At 43.6% G+C, this 18,550-nt stretch overlaps 1 protein-coding gene across 1 annotated transcript in view; it reads right to left on the bottom strand.

Moving 5' to 3' along the window:
* LOC121853183 (gamma-aminobutyric acid receptor alpha-like) overlaps window positions 1-17,958 on the bottom strand; it is a 44,712-nt gene extending 26,754 nt beyond the window's left edge. The window contains exons 1-2 of the mRNA XM_042347160.1: window positions 17,917-17,958; window positions 16,142-16,277 (exon numbers count right to left, since the gene is read on the bottom strand). Coding sequence (XP_042203094.1) covers window positions 16,142-16,229 — 88 coding nt within the window. The 5' untranslated portion in view covers window positions 16,230-16,277; window positions 17,917-17,958. The remainder of the gene's footprint in view (window positions 1-16,141; window positions 16,278-17,916) is intronic.
* Between the last annotated feature and the right edge of the window lie 592 nt (window positions 17,959-18,550).

The raw sequence follows: 18,550 nt of genomic DNA, 5'->3' as shown, positions 1-18,550 counted from the left end.
TTGACGTCTTGTCGATTTGGCTCCAGCATGATTGATCGTCGAGAGTATTGGAGATGGTCTACTCCTCAGGGCACCATCATAACATTTGCTCGTATATTTTCAAATGCTCTATTGCTCTAGACTTTACTCCCCTCACCTGTCCCCAGCACATCCAATCTCCCTCACCAGCAGACAACTTCGCCTCACATTAAACCAAGACGTCTATAGGTTGATCTCACTCACTGCAACTTCAGTCACTCTTTTCTCATCATCACATAGATTACACAGACGCGTATTCAGTCATCTTGGTGTTCTTTACTCTCTCTATGTTTTAGTTAACTTATATATAAACACTAGTTGAGGTTATTATCCCAGCATTTCAGAGTATGACTTAGACCGCATATACCGAGGGTGGGGGTGTCGCATATACCGAGGCTGGTTCGGACCGCTATACCAGGGTTGGTTAGACCGTATATAGACCTCCGCTTCCGTGTTAATGTTTGGTAGTCATTAGCAAGAGCCGTGGGTAAGGTCTTGTGTCTATAGAACTCAACCTCCTGCCTCCATACTCCTTCCTCCCACGTGTGAGTGACAGTGGATCAGAGCCTAAGTTAACACACACACACACAACACACACACACACACCACACACACCACACACACACACACACACACACACACACACACACACACACACACACACACACACACACACACACACACACACACACACACACACACACACACACACACACACACACACACACACACACACACACCCACACACACACACACACACACACACACACACACACACACACACACACACACACACACACACACACACACACACACACACACACACACACACACACACACACACACACACACCCACCCACACACACACACACACACACACACACACCACACACCCACAGATTCATGTTTCTATCCATATTTCTTTGGATTATCTGAAAAAAAAATCGAACATATTTCACCTAATGATTAAACACCCTAATGCTATCTGTGGGGATTAGGTTTGGTTAGGTTAGGTTTGGTTAGGTTAGCGTTAGGTTAGGTTAGCTTTAGGTTAGATTAAGTTAGGTTGTACTAAAAGCTATCCCACCTTAACTACTTTTAGCACAGTGTGGTTCAGTGGATAAGCTTCCTGCCTGTCATTCGTGGTGATCCGGATTCGATACCTGGGACTTACAGGTGATTATTAATTACATTGATTTACCTGGGCATAACAGTTTGTGATATATTTTAACTTATACTATTTAATACGTTTTCTTAATGTACCCAATATACCATCAATCTATTCCGATATATTCAGGAGCCAGTACATACCCAGTACTTTGCCAACAGTATGTAACAGAGACGTGACCGACAGCCCAATTATCAGCTAACGAGCCGATCAGTGGTGAAGAGGATAAAAGTAAAAAAATAAAAAAAACATGTGGGATAAAGGAAACATTTGTTGTCAGACCTCTCTCAAGTCTCTCCCTGGACGACTGTATCGGCAGGTATTCATCTCTCATAAGGAAGTCGCCGAAGCAGTGGTTAAGCAACATCTTCACATCACTGTTTCATCAACGTATCTCTTAAGGTCAGGGAAAAGAGACAATCTGCCCATTGTTTACGTCAACAAAAGATTGCTTCCTCCTCCTCCTCCTCCTCCTTGTCCCTCTCTTCTCCTCCTCCCCAGCCTGGAGTGTTTGGCAACCTTTACATGATGGTGATTGGTCGAGCCTGTGTCTGAGTTTGCTAGTATTGTTTTGTTTTATTTTTATCACTTGGTTATATAATGTATCGTTTTGCTCTGTTGAATCAGTATTTTAGTTACAATCTTCTCTTAAGTCGATTATTGGCTTAATTTGAAAATCATTAATCCACATTCCTATTTATTTGCAAAGACAATAAACATTAATTCGAATTTGTTTTATTTACCTCATTTGCTCTTTGTTAAAAAAATAATTACTTAAAAAACAAACTTTCTTCGTCTGAAATTATATAACATAAACCGACTTTAACAGTGTGATATAATATTCAGATGTTATGTTACAGATTATTAATTTTGTTAATATACATCTAGTACTTGAATAATTATTACTTTATTATTTTAACTAATTTTGAGATAACTTGTAATGGTTAATATATAGGACTAACCCGCCAGGGCTGCATAGCGCCGATGCGGCCGTATCATCTCACGTCCAGAAAATGCCTCAAATTTCATCATATCATAGTAAGTTATTTACGTTTAATATTCCAGGGAAGTTAGGTTAGGTTAGGTAGGTTTGTTTGGTTAGGTTGGTTAGGTCTGTCCTTCATAACCACAAAAGCTAAGTTACATTTATTTTAAAAATATCTATTTTTTAACATATTTCCACAAACTACAACAATGTCCACTATAATATAACAAAGAAAATCCGGCGTTTTTATAATTGTTTTCAATAAATTTCGCCTGCGGGTTAGTCCTATATAATTACCCATGTATTTTGTTGGTATTTAAGTGAAAAATATTTGTAGTAATGGAAAATATTTACGTAGTCACAACTTAATAAAAACCTATTATCTATTTCAAGGACTCGAATTCAGGATTAAATATTCAGCTTATTATTATTATTCCCGAGTGGATTTTCTCCAGTCGTTGTGTCAGTTCTTTGAGACGATAATAGCCTTTTTGAGCTTCAAGAAATGTCCGAAATAATATTATAATTGTTTCCGTTCCCCGCCAAGAGAGGAGGAGGGCTGGCTAGCTGGCTCTTCCCCCCACCACCCACACCCCCTGACCCGTATAAACGTCAGGAAACATTGTCATCAGATCATCCTCCGCCACTCAATCAGATTTACCCGCTGGAGTGTGGGATCGGAATCCTCAAGTCACCAAGTTATCAGGAGAAACCCGGGACTAACCTGACATAGGTAGAATCTGAATATATCAATTACGCGTCTTTAAAGTTTATAAGGAGTTGAGTTGAGGAATTAATGACTTTATGACGGAACTTAGGATATTCGCTGGTAATTCCTCCCTCGGGATTATAATTGAATGTCATTACCCGATTTCGTGGACAGGTTGTGCTCGGTCTGGCGGGAGGGAGGGTGGGCCATGAAGTCACGTGGTGGAGAGTGGAAATATTATGGAAATATGGCGGAAATGTGGAGATTACGGTGAGGACGTGAATTTTATTATTATTATTCCGTTTCCTAAGTCATTACTAAGATGAGACGGTAAATATTCAGGTGATCTTATACGCGCGCGCACACACACACACACACACACACACACACAGGTTGACGAAAATCAGGCCCACCTAATTTGCATATCGAGTATAAGAGGATTTCGTAAAATTATCTTGAAGTGTTACTGGTAAAATTCCCCCTTTTTCTCTCTCTCTCCCCACCCTTCCTCTCTCTCTTTCTCTCTCTCTCTCTCTCGTTTTCCTGTCTCACACTTTCTCAGACTCTCTCTACCACCACCACCACCACCATCACCTCTCGGCCACCACAAACTACATCAGCACTAACGTCATCACCACCACCACCACCACCACCCAGGGTCCATTGGTCAGTTGTACCTACTGGCTCTCTCTCTCTCTCTCTCTCTCTCTCTCTCTCTCTCTCTCTCTCTCTAGGGTAACAGGTGCTAGTATACATACATAACACCTTAATATACATACTAATCACGCATCAGGTGTCTGTACACATACTAAATACACTAATAGCCTTCTCAAGTATGCTGCAGGTGTCAATATATACACTTGTAATCTTGTTAAGTAGTTAAGTGAGGAGGTGTGACCAATGACTGTGACCATCAGGGCTTAAATCACTCGGTTTGGTTCATTAACTACCCTACATCTCGTTAAACCTCAGGTTCACCACCGGAAATGAGGGAGGGAAGGAGTGAGGGCAGGAAGGGAGGTGAAAGAACAGAGGGAGGGAAAGGGAGGGAGAAAAGAAGGATGGAGGAAGGAGGGAAAGAAATGGAGGAAAAGAAGAAGAGAATAAGATGATGAGGGAGGAAGAACAAGAGAAGAAGAAAGGGGAGAGAGAAAGAGAAAGAGAGGTAAGTAGAAAACAAATAATCATCGGACATAGAACAACATCTTTACAATATTTTCCAAGAATCCCTAATCCCTAATCCCTAATCCCTAAACCCTAATCCCTAATCCCTAATCAATAATCCCTAATCCCTAAGCCTAATTAACACATCAAAATAAGACAAACTTCAACCATTATCCTCAGCAGCAGTAATTACCGTAAGAAACATTTGAGAATCTGTGTTACGTCTCGTAGTCAGAAGAGTTGAGAGAGACAAGACCTGAGAGAGATTTTTGAGATAGTGAGAAGGAGAGGCAGAAGGGGAAGGAGGGATACTGTCTTGTTTAGCTGACACAGAAATAGTTTTGTGTTGTGGGTAATGGAGAGTGAGTGAGTGAGTGAGAGAGAGAGAGAGAGAGAGAGAGAGAGAGAGAGAGAGAGGACAGGATTACCACAGGAAGAAGAAGAAGAAGAACAACAACACTGTCAAACTGTATCACAAAAAATCTAATTAAAAAAAAATATATAAAGAAAACGATGATTCTTCAAGGCCTAACTAAACTAAATTACACACTCTCTGTCCCTACCATAATTAAGCGTCTAAAACATCCTAAAACGACTAAACAAACACTAAACCTGCCCTATAAAACATTCACTTAAACCAAATCTCAGTGAAAAATGATACGAAACTCAATCACAATAACGTCAAAAAATAAGATCTTGCGGAAGCTACAAACTTTCAGAAAATCAGTCTTGTTCGTCTTGGCTCAATCTGATGGCTACAGAAAGTTAGTTTGATTAAAATCTGCCCACTCAAACTTATCATGTATGTATGTATGTATGTATGTATGTATGTATGTATGTATGTATGTATGTATGTGAGAGGAGAGGGTCGTTCGCATCAATACCTCATAAACATGTCAAAATGTGTTAGAATGTTGCCGAGAGATTGTTAGAATGTGTTAGAATGTTGCAGAAGTGGACTCGTGGTCTAGGTAAGTATCCAGGTAAGGTGAACATTCCCTACCTGTAGCCAAACTTAACCAGGTGACAACTCCATCCCAACACACCTGTACATTAATCAATTCAATCGTGGTCTCGTTAGGTCTCGTGAGGTAAAAAATCCGAGACCATTGATAATCGAGATAGAGATCGAGACCTGGAAAAAAAATTAAATCTCGGGAAATATATCAACTACCCTCCATTACCCTCCTTACCTCCCTCCTTCTTCCCTCCATGCCTCTACCCTTCCCTTCACCCCTCCCTCACCCCTCCACCCATCCTCCTACACGGGCTCAACCATGATCCCATAGTGAATATGTTATTGAACCGTGTGTTGAACTGCCCACCTGTAATCATTAGCCATGGTGGGTGGAGGTGAGGGGTAGAGGGAGGGAGGTGGGTTAGGGGGGAGGGGTGAGGGGGAGGGAGGGAGAGGTGGGGGTGAAGGGAAAGAAGGGAGGGGGTAAGGGAAGGGGGGGGAGGGTGAGAGGGAGGAGGAGAGAGGTGAAGGGAAAGAAGGGAGGGTTGAGGGAGGGGAGAAAGAAAGGGGGGTGGAAGGGAGAGTGAGAGGGAAGGAGGGAGGGGTGGGGGTGAAGGGAAAGAAGGGGAAGGGGAAGGGGAAGGGGGGGTGAGAGGTAGGTAGATGCGACAGGAAACAAGAATTGTGTGTTTAGTTTGTTTGTTTCTCTTGGTTAGTGTTTGTTTGGGGATGAGTAGATGAGGATGTGAGTGTTTGTCTGTTTGGTTTGTGAGTGGTTAGGTTACGTGTGTGTGTGTGTGTGTGTGTGTGTGTGTGTGTGTGTGTGTGTGTGTGTGTGTGTGTGTGTGTGTGTGCAAATCCCCAAACGTAATCTTTATTTACAGTAAAACACACACACACACACACACACACACACACACACACACACACACACACACAATATCGTACAAATTCCTATGTATTAAACACTATATAAATAGCATATATCATTCTATATAGTAACGCTCTCCTATAACACTAAATACGTCAACAAGTTAATAAAAACTATATATTTGTATAATGTTAATGTATGTAAATGGCTCTTATAAATACTAAATATACTCAAAAGATAAATTACTCATATCATTCAACAGTTTATTATCATTTTATATATCAATCAGGTCAATATTTCTCATCAATCTCTATTTCTCATTCCATCGTATTAATAAACAACACATAAATATTCAATTTCTTAATTTAATTATTTATTTCAATCTATCTATATCTTCTGTGCATCTGTCAACAAGTATAGACGTGAGAATCTTCCATACAATAAGTAAACAAAAAAAAAACAAACAAAAGGGAATCTAGATATGAGCATCGTTTCAGTGGGTTCGGAACCTCTTAAGGGAGATCAGGTGTGGGATTAAGTCGGATGATTGGGTTCACGACCTTATTGAGTGAGGTGGGGAGGAAGGAGTCTTGCATCTATAAATTCTTAATGGTGAAGATATATATGTTGCGATTGTCACTTGTTTTCTGGTTCATTGTTATTGATGTTGTTATTATTGTTGTTGTTAATACTCTTATTATCGTTATTTTGGTTGTTTTTGTTCTTGTTATTATTAGACAGACAGACAGACCTAGCACCTGATGTGACGAATCGAAGAGAGGGAGAGATGATAAACGGGGAGATGGGAGAATTGGAGAGAAGAGGAGGGAGGGGGGCAGAAAATGAGGCGTAAGATAGTGAGAGATAAGGAGACAGGAGGAAACGGGACGGGATGAGATAGAGAAGGAGATAACAGGAGGAGGAGGAAGAAGGAGGAGAGGAGAGGGAAGAGGCGATATGATGCAAGTATGATGGGATAGTTATTACTTGGACTATTCCCTCTCTCTCTCTCTCTCTCTCTCTCTCTCTCTCTCTTTCTCTCTCTCTCTCTCTCTCTCATTTACCTAGCCCTTAATTCCCTCCCTCCTTACCCTATTCTTTCTCTCCCTTTCTTTCCACTCCCTTTCTCCCTGACTCCTGCACCCTATCCTATCCTTCCACCCCACTCTTTCCCTCTCCCCTACAATCCCACTCTCCAGCCCACTCATCGACCACGGGGCAACATTTGCAAGTATTAGTATTTACTGATCAGCTTTCGGCGGTGTAGTGTCAACAAGGTAGACTCTCACTTTCCTTACTTGCCTCACTTGCCTCACTTGTCTCACTTTCCTCACTCCCTTCACTCCCCTCACTTGCCTCACTTGCCTCACTCCCTTCACTCCCCTCACTTGCCTCACTTTCCTCACTTATCTCACTTATCTCACTTGCCTCACTCCCTTCACTCCCCTTACTTCCCTCAGTTATCTCACTTCCCTCACTTCCCTCACTTGCCTCACTTTATGCCTTGAGTATTCTTATTTTCATATCGCCAAGTGAGGGTGAGAGGGAGATGAGAGGGAGGTGAGAGGGAGGGGAATGGGAGAGTGGGTGGAAGTGGGAGGGGTAGATAGGTAGGGAGGAGGGATAAAGGGAAGGGGTGGGTGAAAAAGAAAGAGAGAGAGAGGATGAGCTATAGAAGGGGAATGGAAGAGTGGGAGGGAGGGATAGGAGTGTGGAGAGGAGGAGGAGGGAAGGACGTGATAGAACACACACTCTACACGAGGAGGAGGGGGGAGAGGAAGAATTGGGGGGAAGAGGAAGGTGGGGGGGGGAAGAGGAGGGTGGGGGGAAGAGGAGGGGTGGGGGGGGAAGAGGAGGGTGAGGGATGATGAAAGCAGCGATCATTATCTACACAAGCCTCGTCTCTTTGTACACCACAGTCCAATATTCACACGCCTGTCCTGACATCATCAAAGGACCTCTGCTTTACTCTGCCTTCAAAGGGGACACAAACACTTTACTCTAAAGGGTCCACTGACAGCCTTACTTACTCTAAAGGGCCCACTGACAGCCTTACTTACTCTAAAGGGTCCACTGACAGCCTTACTTACTCTAAAGGGTCCACTGACAGCCTTACTTACTCTAAAGGGTCAACTGACAGCCTTACTTACTCTAAAGGGTCCACTGACAGCCTTACTTACTCTAAAGGGTCCACTGACAGCCTTACTTACTCTAAAGGGTCCACTGACAGCCTTACTTACTCTAAAAGGGTAACAGACAGCCTTGATTATATGATGAGTCAAGTTAAATTAGGTCAAGATAAGGAGAATGACGTCACCAATTTAGGTCAGGAAATAGGTCAGGTCATGAAATGGGTGAGGTCATAAAGTAGGTCAGGTCATAAAGTAGGTCAGGTCATGAAAGTTCAACACAAAACAGCATCATTGGCACCACTGCGGGTCATAGAATAGGTTAGGTCATGTCAGGTCAACTTCTGGTCAGTAATGGTCAAATAGGTAGGTTTAAGGTCAGTGAGGTGTAAGGTATCCTATTCCTTACCTATCCTCTACCCCCATCCCCCCCAAATCCTTACCCCATCCCCTATTTCCTCTCTCCCCTATTCATAACCCATTCTTGAATCTTTATTTATCCTATTCCTTCCCTATTCTTTTCCCTCTTTCAAACCACCACCACCACCACCACCACCACCAACAACAACCACCACCACCACCACCACACACCACCACCACCACCACCAACAACCCACCACCACACACCACCACCACCACCACCAACAACCACCACCACCACCACCAACCACCACCACCACCAACAACAACCACCACCACCACCACTACCACTCATAAACATAGTACTTATGATAACGATATTTTATTTATTTATTCACTCAAGGTCAATTTATATCACGTAATAGATATGTAAATGACCTGAAAGGGTTGAATAATGTGCTTTCTATAAGAGGATATCGGTGTTAATCGGAAATCGGTATCAGTATGAAGACTCCGATACAACACACAGTCCCATAGAACATATATATATATTTTTTCTTCACTTTTGAGAAATATACACGGCACTGTCTGTCTGTCTGTCTGTACCCCTTCAACACCCCAGAGAAGCCCCTTCCTACCCTCATCAACCCCCCGTATACCCCTGCTACTACCACCTTCAACCCCAGAAACTCTTCACATACACCAGACTGTCTCATTACCTAAACCCCATACCACCTCAACACTCGCCCACAGACTACATAAGATCATAAGAATGGAGGAAACTGCAGCGGGTCTATTGACCCATACTGGGCAGTCCCGTTTACACCCAACCCCTATCACTCATATATCCATCCAACCTATGTTTGAAGCTATCCAGCGTGTTCCAGTTAATGATGGTGTTTAGTAACTTGTTCCACTCTTCCACTACTCTATTTCCAAGTCAATGTTTACCTATCTCGCGCCTAAATCAAAATTTGTCGAATTTAAAACCATTGTTACGAGTTCGCTCCTGGTTGGATAGTTTGAGTACCTTTGTAATGTCCCCTTTGTTCATCCCCGACTTCCATTTATACACATCTCATATCGCCCCTCACTCTACGTCTCTCGAGGGAATGCAAATTGAGATGCTTTAACCTGTCTCTGTATTCAAGGTTCCTAATGCCCGGGATTAGTCTTGCCATTTTCCTCTGAACTCTTTCTTTGGGATTCTATATCCATTCTGTAATACGGTGACCAGAACTGAACCGCGAAATCCAAGTGAGGTCTCACAAGCGCACGATATAGTTTCAGGATAACCTCGCTAGTCTTGTAACTAACACTCCTTTGTATGAACCTAAGTACTTTGTTAGCCTTGTTACGAGCAAATACACATTGTTGACTCGGTTGAAGATTCCTACTTATCATTACTCCTTAATCTTTCTCACAGTCGGATTTCTCTATAACATCGTTGTTCATCTAGTATCTGGTATCTCTGTTTACATCTCCTAGAGACCTAGACTAAGTACTTTACATTTGTCCACATTAAATTTCATCGGCCATTTTTCAGACCACTGATCACCCCCGCCCCTTGAATTCCTCAGTGTGTGTTGCCATCTATGACGTCATATGTTTACAGGGTGCCGCCTCGTGTGTGCGTGTGTGTGTATACTCTCTCCCTCACCCTCCAACTTCAAGCATATAACATTTACCCTTTAAATATCTTCTTTTCTCATACATATACATTAATACATACACATATATACATAATAATATACATATACACTTACACTTTATATGTATTTTCAATTTGGATATTTTAAAATCTTGAAGTATTTTTGGATTCACTCTCCAATAGTCATCATAAATTTTAATTACCACGTGGAATGATTTTAGAGAGACGGGGAAGAAATTGTTTATGGTGATATATTTCCCGTGAAGATATATTTCCTAGTGGAGGTAATATATTTCCCACGAAACTATTTTATTTCCTACAAATAGATCAATTATTTCCAACTACAGATCTATTTCTCTCTGGAGATCTCTATTTATTCTCCACTAACGGGCTAAAGAAGAAGAAAAACAACAAAAACAAAAACAACAACAAAAAGAATATGAAGAAAATGAAATAACAACAAAACTTATAAAAACCTCTTGGACAATCCGGATCCATCACACGAACGCTCCTGGTGATAATATCTCACAAGAGCCGCGCGCGTCTGGTGAAGGCTCTGGTGTGTATTAATATGACTATGTTTACAACCTTCCGTGAACGACGACACTCGCTTTGTTTATGAATGGATGGACCAGCTGATCTGCCTGCACTAGACAGTCATCCCCAATCATCCCTTTCCTAAATCCTGAGTAGAATGGGAATGTCCATTTCGAACCAGGGAGTCTAAGGACAGGAGATGAGTACTGCATAACCACTCAGCCACCGCATACTATCCCGTGTTTATATTACAGTCCCCCCACCCCGTTAAACCGTACTAATTGGGAAGAGGTTTCCGGATGACACCAATTTTGGGTATATTGGGCAGTCTGTTCTGGGTTACATATAGCAGCATATTCTCCATTTACCGAATTACTTGTGTTTAGGTGTAGATTACGGATTTAAGGAAGGTGTACCGGATTTATAGGATTCCAGGTTTAAGGTGGGGATTCTGGATTTACAAATTCAGTATTTAGGGGGATAAATTCTGGGTTTAGAATTGGGGATGCATTAGGGAGCAATACCAGATTTTGAGGTGGATTCCTAATTTAGGGAAGAGATACCAGATTTAGGATATATGATTCTGGGGATTTGAGATCAGGGATTATTGATATCATATGAGGGAGGATTCCGGATTTTAGGGTGAATTTCCGTTTTAGGGAGTAAAACCAGATTTAGGATAGGGATTCCGGATTAAGGACAGGACATTTTAAATTTAGGAGGGCGAATTCCAGATTTTATGGAGAATTACGGATTTTAAGAGGGAGGATTCCGTATTTTAGGGTGGATTCCGGATTTTAAGAGGGAGGATTCCGGATTTTAGGGTAGATTTCGGATTTTAAGGTAGATTTCTGGTTTAGGGGAGGACCATGAGACCAACCACAAGAGATAACATCAACAACAATTAGGAAGTTCCGCCCTCAGGTATTTCCATAGATAACTTTAATCACAGTGCTATGTTGATAATGAATTTTATCATGGCGCCTCATATCATCACAATCACGGCATGAGTGTGTGTACTGTAGTTAATATGTATATGAATGTATATGTACGTATACTGTCTATGTATATTTTGAACCTACACCATTAACCTGTAATCTTTTATGCAGTGTATTTAAAGTTCCACTACCTCTATATTGTATATCTAAGACTACAGCACCTTTATAGTCACGACTTCAGCGCCAATAACTCTATAACTATCAAATTTAACGCCTTTACTCTTTAAATATACGAACTGAGCGCCATTAACTAACCAATTCATAAACTCAGTGACACTACGAACCTAATACGCAGCTTCTCTATACCCTGATTCACTCTTTTCTCATTCCTCGTCTCTTCTCTTCCTCACTTCCCCTCCTCCATCATTGATTATAATCTCCTCTCTCTCCTTTCTTCCATTTCTTCGTAAATTTTACATTCATTATACCTCCTTTCACCCCCAGCCACATGAAGGAGGGAAGAATGAACCCTTTTGGTAACTGGTCTTCCGATTGACAAAAGAGCATCGGGGTTGAAGAGGGTCGTAGGGGAATCAGACCCTATTCGACCCGCTACGGTAATAGATGCCATGATTATTCTTCTAGTGTCTATACCCAGCTACAGCCAGCCGCCCAGCTGCCTAATGTTTATAAAAGTATGCTACAACTACAGGTACAGTTAAAGGTAATAATGCAAATTATATATTGTTAAAGGTATAAATATAAGTACAGGTATTTATATATAGGCACAGGGAGATTCTCTCTCATGACGCCAAAATATCCGTACCTCGAAAGTAATTTTACATCGATCATTTCGTTGTAAGTGGAGACGTGATGACCTGTCTACTTGACCTTCTTCTCTCTCAAGTGTTAATGGGCCCCAGGTGTTAATGGGCCCCAGGTGTTAATGGGCTCCAGGTGTTAATGGGCCTCAGGTGTTAATGGGCCCCAGGTGTTAATGGGCCCCAAGTGTTAATGGGCCCGAGGTGTTAATGGGCCCCAGGTGTTAATGGGCCCCAGGTGTTAATGGGCCCCAGGTGTTAAGGGGCCCTGGGTGTTAATGGGACCCAGGTGGTACGGGGCCCTGGGTGTTAATGGGCCACAGGTGTTAATGGGCCCCAGGTGTTAAGGGGCCCTGGGTGTTAATGGGCCACAGGTGTTAATGGGCCCCAGGTGTTAAGGGGCCCTGGGTGTTAATGGGCCCCAGGTGGTACGGGGCCCTAGGTGGTAATGGGCCCCAGGTGCTTACGGGCCCCAAGTCCTATTAAAGTTCATCACTAGTGTCATAAATCATCACCACCATCACCACCCCTAAGGGCCCCCTCACCACCCCTAAGGGCCCCATCACCACCCAATCTCTTCACCCTGCTTGTATCTCTCCCCCACCTCATGAACAACCCCCCTGCACACTCCCTTACACCACCCCTACACCCCCTACACGCTCCCCCTACACCATCCCCTACAACCCCCCTGCACACTCCCTTACACCACCCCTACACCCCCTACACGCTCCCCCTACACCATCCCCTACAACCCCCCTGCACACTCCCTTACACCACCCCTACACCCCCCACACGCTCCACCCCACACCCCCCACACCACACCTCACACCACCCCCCACACCACCCATCACACCTCCCCCACACCCCACACTCACTCTCAAAACTCCCAGCCCACCCCACCCCCACATCCCCCACACCACCCACACCACCCCCACACCCCACACCACCCCTCACACCACCCACACCACCCCCACACCCCACACCACACCCACACCACCCCCACACCCCCCACACCACACCCACACCACCCACCACACCCCACACCACCCACACCACCCCCACACCCCCCCCACACCACCCCCACACCTCCCCGCACACCACCCCCACACCCCCCCACACCACCCACAACCACCCCCACACCCCACACCACCCCCACACCACCCACACCACCCCCACACCTCCCCCCCCCAGCACCACCTCACACCCCCACACCACCCCCCCCACACCACCCACACCATCCTCTACACCCCCACACCATCCCCTACACCCTCCCCCCCACACCACCCCTTACACCACATCTCATCCCCAATTTCGAGTCAATTAGAGAAACCACGAGATGAATTACCGGGACTAACCATCTCCCACAGGGTATAGGTGAACCCTGGGCCCGTCGCCATGGTTGATTTGCTCTCTCAACAAGGATGGAAAGGGGAGAATTTACCCTTTGTTGGAAAAAAAGTAAAAAAAAAATCCTAAATTATTATCCTTACTGATTTTTACCCCCTTAGATGGCGGGTCAGTATTGATGTAAAGAAACGGATGGACAGACGGACACTCTTAAGAATGACAACTAACGTAATTATGTAAATGACCACCAATAATTAATTAACATTACGGGGTTTATTGAGCACAAATTAAAAAAAAAAAGATTATAATAGAAAATAAAGAAAAAAAAATATATGGCGTGTATTCAATCAATATTAATCACACCTGTGCAATCTTTTCAATTAATTCTGGACAGGTGTTATTGTCTTGTTTTGGTGTTATATAATTTACTTTATTATGTTTTTTTATTCAGATGTTTAATTATAATAAATGATAAGTGATATTTTTAGAATGCAATTTTACATTCAGTCTGTGTCTGTCTGTCTGTCTGTCTGTCTGTCTGTCTGTGTCTGTCTGTCTGTCTGTCTGTCTGTCTGTCTCGTCTGCGTCTGTCTGTCTGTGTGTCTGTCTGTCTGTGTGTCTGTCTGTGTGTCTGTCTGTCTGTCTGGTTCGGTTCGTCTGTCTGTCTGTCTGTCTGTCTGTCTGTCTGTCTCTATTGGTCTCTTTCTACATATCTATCTATTATCTGTCTAACTATCCATCGATCTCTTCCACACACACACACACACACACACACACACACACACACACACACACAACCAGCTGATCCCGTATCACACACCACCTGTCATTTGTGTGTGTCTAGATAACACGCACACACACACACACAATGAAGGCTTTTGTTAAACCACCAATGTATGTAATAAGTCATTTATGTCCAATGTATATTTTCAGCCTTCGGACTGCAAACTTTTTCAATAAACCGTTTATTATTATTATTTATTATTACACACACACACACACTACAAAGACCACAGTATAATAGGTCAGTGCCCTCTAAATCTCACTGACCTTGACCTCTCCCACCCTCCTCCCATGACCTGGTACTGACCTTTCTGCCACCAAACACGACCTTAAACTAAACTGATAACATCCGCATTAAAGTTACCTGGATCCCACCACAGACAGCTGCCTCTCACAGTGTTGATCGTCTTACAAAGAAAAAAAGAAAAAGCAAAAGGCAACAAAGCAAAAGGCAAAAAAGCAAAAGCATTAAAAACAAAAGCAAAAAAGGAAAAGGCAAAAAAACAAAAGCAAAAAGCAATAAAGAAAACCAAAACAACAAACAAAAACAAATAAACATGATACAAGAGTAATACAGGAAGAGAACACAGACCCCCACCCTGACCGCACCCCAACGACCTCACATCTCAGCTACACGCCGCAAGACTAGAGGCATCCAACGACCACTGGACACAACATAACACACTGCACCACTATGATACAGTGACCGACAACAACCACCACTATAAAGGGTATGAACCCCTGACCCTGAGCTTGGCTGTAAATTCTCTCACTACATCATCACTACATCAGCACTACATCCTCACTATATCTTCACTACATCACTATATCTCACTACATCATCACTATATCTTGCTACATCATCACTACATCCTCACTATATCTTGCTACATCATCACTACATCCTCACTATATCTTGCTACATCATACTACATCCTCACTATATCTTGCTACATCATCACTACATCCTCACTATATCTTGCTACATCCTCACTACATCCTCAATAATATCTACATCATCACTACATCCTCACTATATCTTGCTACATCCTCACTACATCCTCACTATATCTTGCTACATCATCACTACATCATCACTATATCTTGCTACATCATCACTACAACCTCACTATATCTCACTACATCATCACTATATCTTGCTACATCATCACTACATCCTCACTATATCTTGCTACATCATCACTACATCCTCACTATATCTTGCTACATCAGCACTACATCCTCACTATATCTTGCTACATCATCACTACATCCTCACTATATCTTGCTACATCACTATATCCTCACTATATCTTGCTACATCATCACTACATCCTCACTATACTTGCTACATCATCACTACATCTTCACTATATCTCACTACACCCTCACTATATCCTCACTTGCCCTATGACCTCCTCCTACAGGTCCCCAGCCGTTACCAACATCTCGTTCCCCTGACCAGATAACTCTCCTCCAAGAGACAGGAGTGACCTGGACTGACCCTCGTTGACCTCTTCCCTCCCCCATTGACCTCTTCCCTCCCTCTTTTACCTCCCCCTTCCTGTTGATTCTCCCTTCCCACTGACCTCTCCCCTCCCCCATGACCTCTCCCCTTCCCCGTGATCTCCCCATGACCTTTTCCTCCCCATGACCTCTCCTTTCCCTCTTTGACCTTTCCCCTCCCGTGACCTGGACTGACCTTCGTGGTATCCGGGGCGCACCTGATTGTTGTAGTTCTTCAGCAGGTTCTCCAAGATGGCTGAGATGTTGTGGGAGAGCCTGGCCATGTCGCTGCTTGACCTCGGAGCCGTCTTGCTGGCTTGACTCACCGGGTACTGCGGAAGGAGATGGCCACGGTGATTAGGACTACATATAAGGTGATTAGGAGACGCAAGAGCGATTGTGGGGTGATTAGAAGACGCAGGAAAGCAAGATTAGAACGAGAATAAGTTTGGTAAGGTGTGTATAATCATGGAAAAGTTAGCTTGATAATGTGGGAAGATTGGGAGTGACTTTAAGGTGATTAAGGTAAGATGAACAGTCGAATTACAGAGAGTTGGTTAGGAATGGGAAGATTAGGACGACTGTGAGAAGATTGGGACTACTGTAGGGAGATTAGGACGACTGTGGGAAGATTAGGACGACTGTAGGGAGATTAGACGACTGTGAGAAGATTAGGACGACTTTGGAAGATTGGGACGACTGTAGGGAGATTAGGACGATTGTGAGAAGATTAGGACGACTGTGAGAAGATTTGGACTACTGTAGGAAGATTAGGACGACTGTGAGAAGATTAGGACGACTGCATAAATTAATAGTGCACCCGAGATCGAACCAAGGATCACTTAGGATATGAAACGAGCCCTGTACCCACTCAGCCACCGTCTCCTATCATGGACAAGGCAGAGGATCGAACACAGAGACTCATCTTAAGCCTGGACCCAAACTGATTGGATGTGGCACAGGTGAGTTCCAGGTAACAGCTCCTTTGGTGACCTGGTTCGTCTTGGAGAGAGAGAGAGAGAGAGAGAGAGAGAGAGACACTAATCACAAGCCTTAATTACCTGGGCAGGTAGGTTAATGGGCTACTTCAGGTGTGTTCTTTAAGCTGATACCATTTTCACCTTGGCTCATTAAGGGGTCGTGCCAATTAAGGAACGACTCTCTTGTATACCTGAACTCTTAAGGAATGCTCTTATGCACCTGTTTAGAGACACACCTGCTTAAGGACACACCTGCTTAGAGACACACCTGCTTAGAGATACACCTGCTTAGAGACACACCTGCTTAGAGAAACACCTGTTTAGAGACACACCTGCTTAGAGACACACCAACACACCTTAAACACCCTGTAGAGACACACCTGAGACACACCTGCTTAGAGAAACACCTGTTTAGAGACACACCTGCTTAGAGACACACCTGTTTAGAGACACCTGCTTAGAGACACACCTGCTTAAGGGACATTCTAAGACATATGTTCAATTGATGTGGAAAGGAGGAACGGGAGGGGAGGAGGAGGAGGAGGAGGGAAGGAGAAGAGGAGGAGGAGGAGAGGAGATGTGGGAGGAGGAGGAGAAGGAGGGGGAAGGAAGAAGGATGTGGAGGAAGGAATTATGAGGAAGAGATGAAGGAGAAGAGTGAAGGAGGGAATGGGGGTGGGGGGGGGGTGAGGGGAGGAGGGGTGAGGGGGTGAGGGAGGGGAGAGGGGGTCGAAACCCAAATCTGTAAGCGTTCAAATTAAAAAACAAAATCTGAAGGATGATTTTGAGAGTAAAAATCTTCTGTCAGATTTGTTTGTGTTAAGTGATCGTTTTAGTGTTGGTAGGCATTTATCAGACAGACAGACAGACAGACAGACAGACAGACAGACAGACAGACAGACAGACAGACAGACAGAACAACACACACACACACACACACACACACACACACACACACACACACACACACACACACACACTATATCCTCACCTGTGTGGGAGTCTTGGCTTCATCACTCTGAGTCCTATTGAAGCCTCTGGCCAGATCCTCACCTGATCGAATAGGGCGTAGAAGGGCATGGCTATAGGCGTTGAGACTTCTGTTGTGGAGACTAGTGTTGGCGGGAGACTTTAGGTGTGTATGTGTGAGAGCAGCGGGCGTGAATGGACTCCCCTCTGGTGGATGACTCAACTGACTCGGTCACCTCCAGGGCATGTGTTGTGGTGCTGTGGGAGAGAGACGTGCGTTAATGTCAGGTCATGTTGTGGTGTTATGAAGGAGCTATGTATTAATCCCGTGTTATGATGATGGTGATGTAATGATAATAATAATGATAATGATAATGAAAAATCTAATTATTATTATTATTATTATTATTATTATTATTATTTTTAATATTATTATTATTATTATTAAGAGGCATGGTTCCTGTTCACGACCACACGACCTAACCTGACCTGACCTGACGTATGACCTCTAACAAGACTCCCTGGACCATCACTCCCAATTGCCCATTTCAAAGGTCTCATTCCCATCCTCAGCTCCACTATTCCTGTATTCCAAGATTCCTGAATGAGAATTTATTAACGCTAATATGAAACATTTATGAATGCTAGTATGAGAA

This window comes from Homarus americanus, unplaced genomic scaffold, assembly GCF_018991925.1.
Source record: "Homarus americanus isolate GMGI-L3 unplaced genomic scaffold, GMGI_Hamer_2.0 scaffold50564, whole genome shotgun sequence".
In the NCBI taxonomy this organism is placed as follows: Eukaryota; Metazoa; Arthropoda; class Malacostraca; order Decapoda; family Nephropidae; genus Homarus; species Homarus americanus.
Note: the sequence above shows the minus strand (reverse complement) of the source record. Positions and strands in the feature narration are given on the sequence as shown.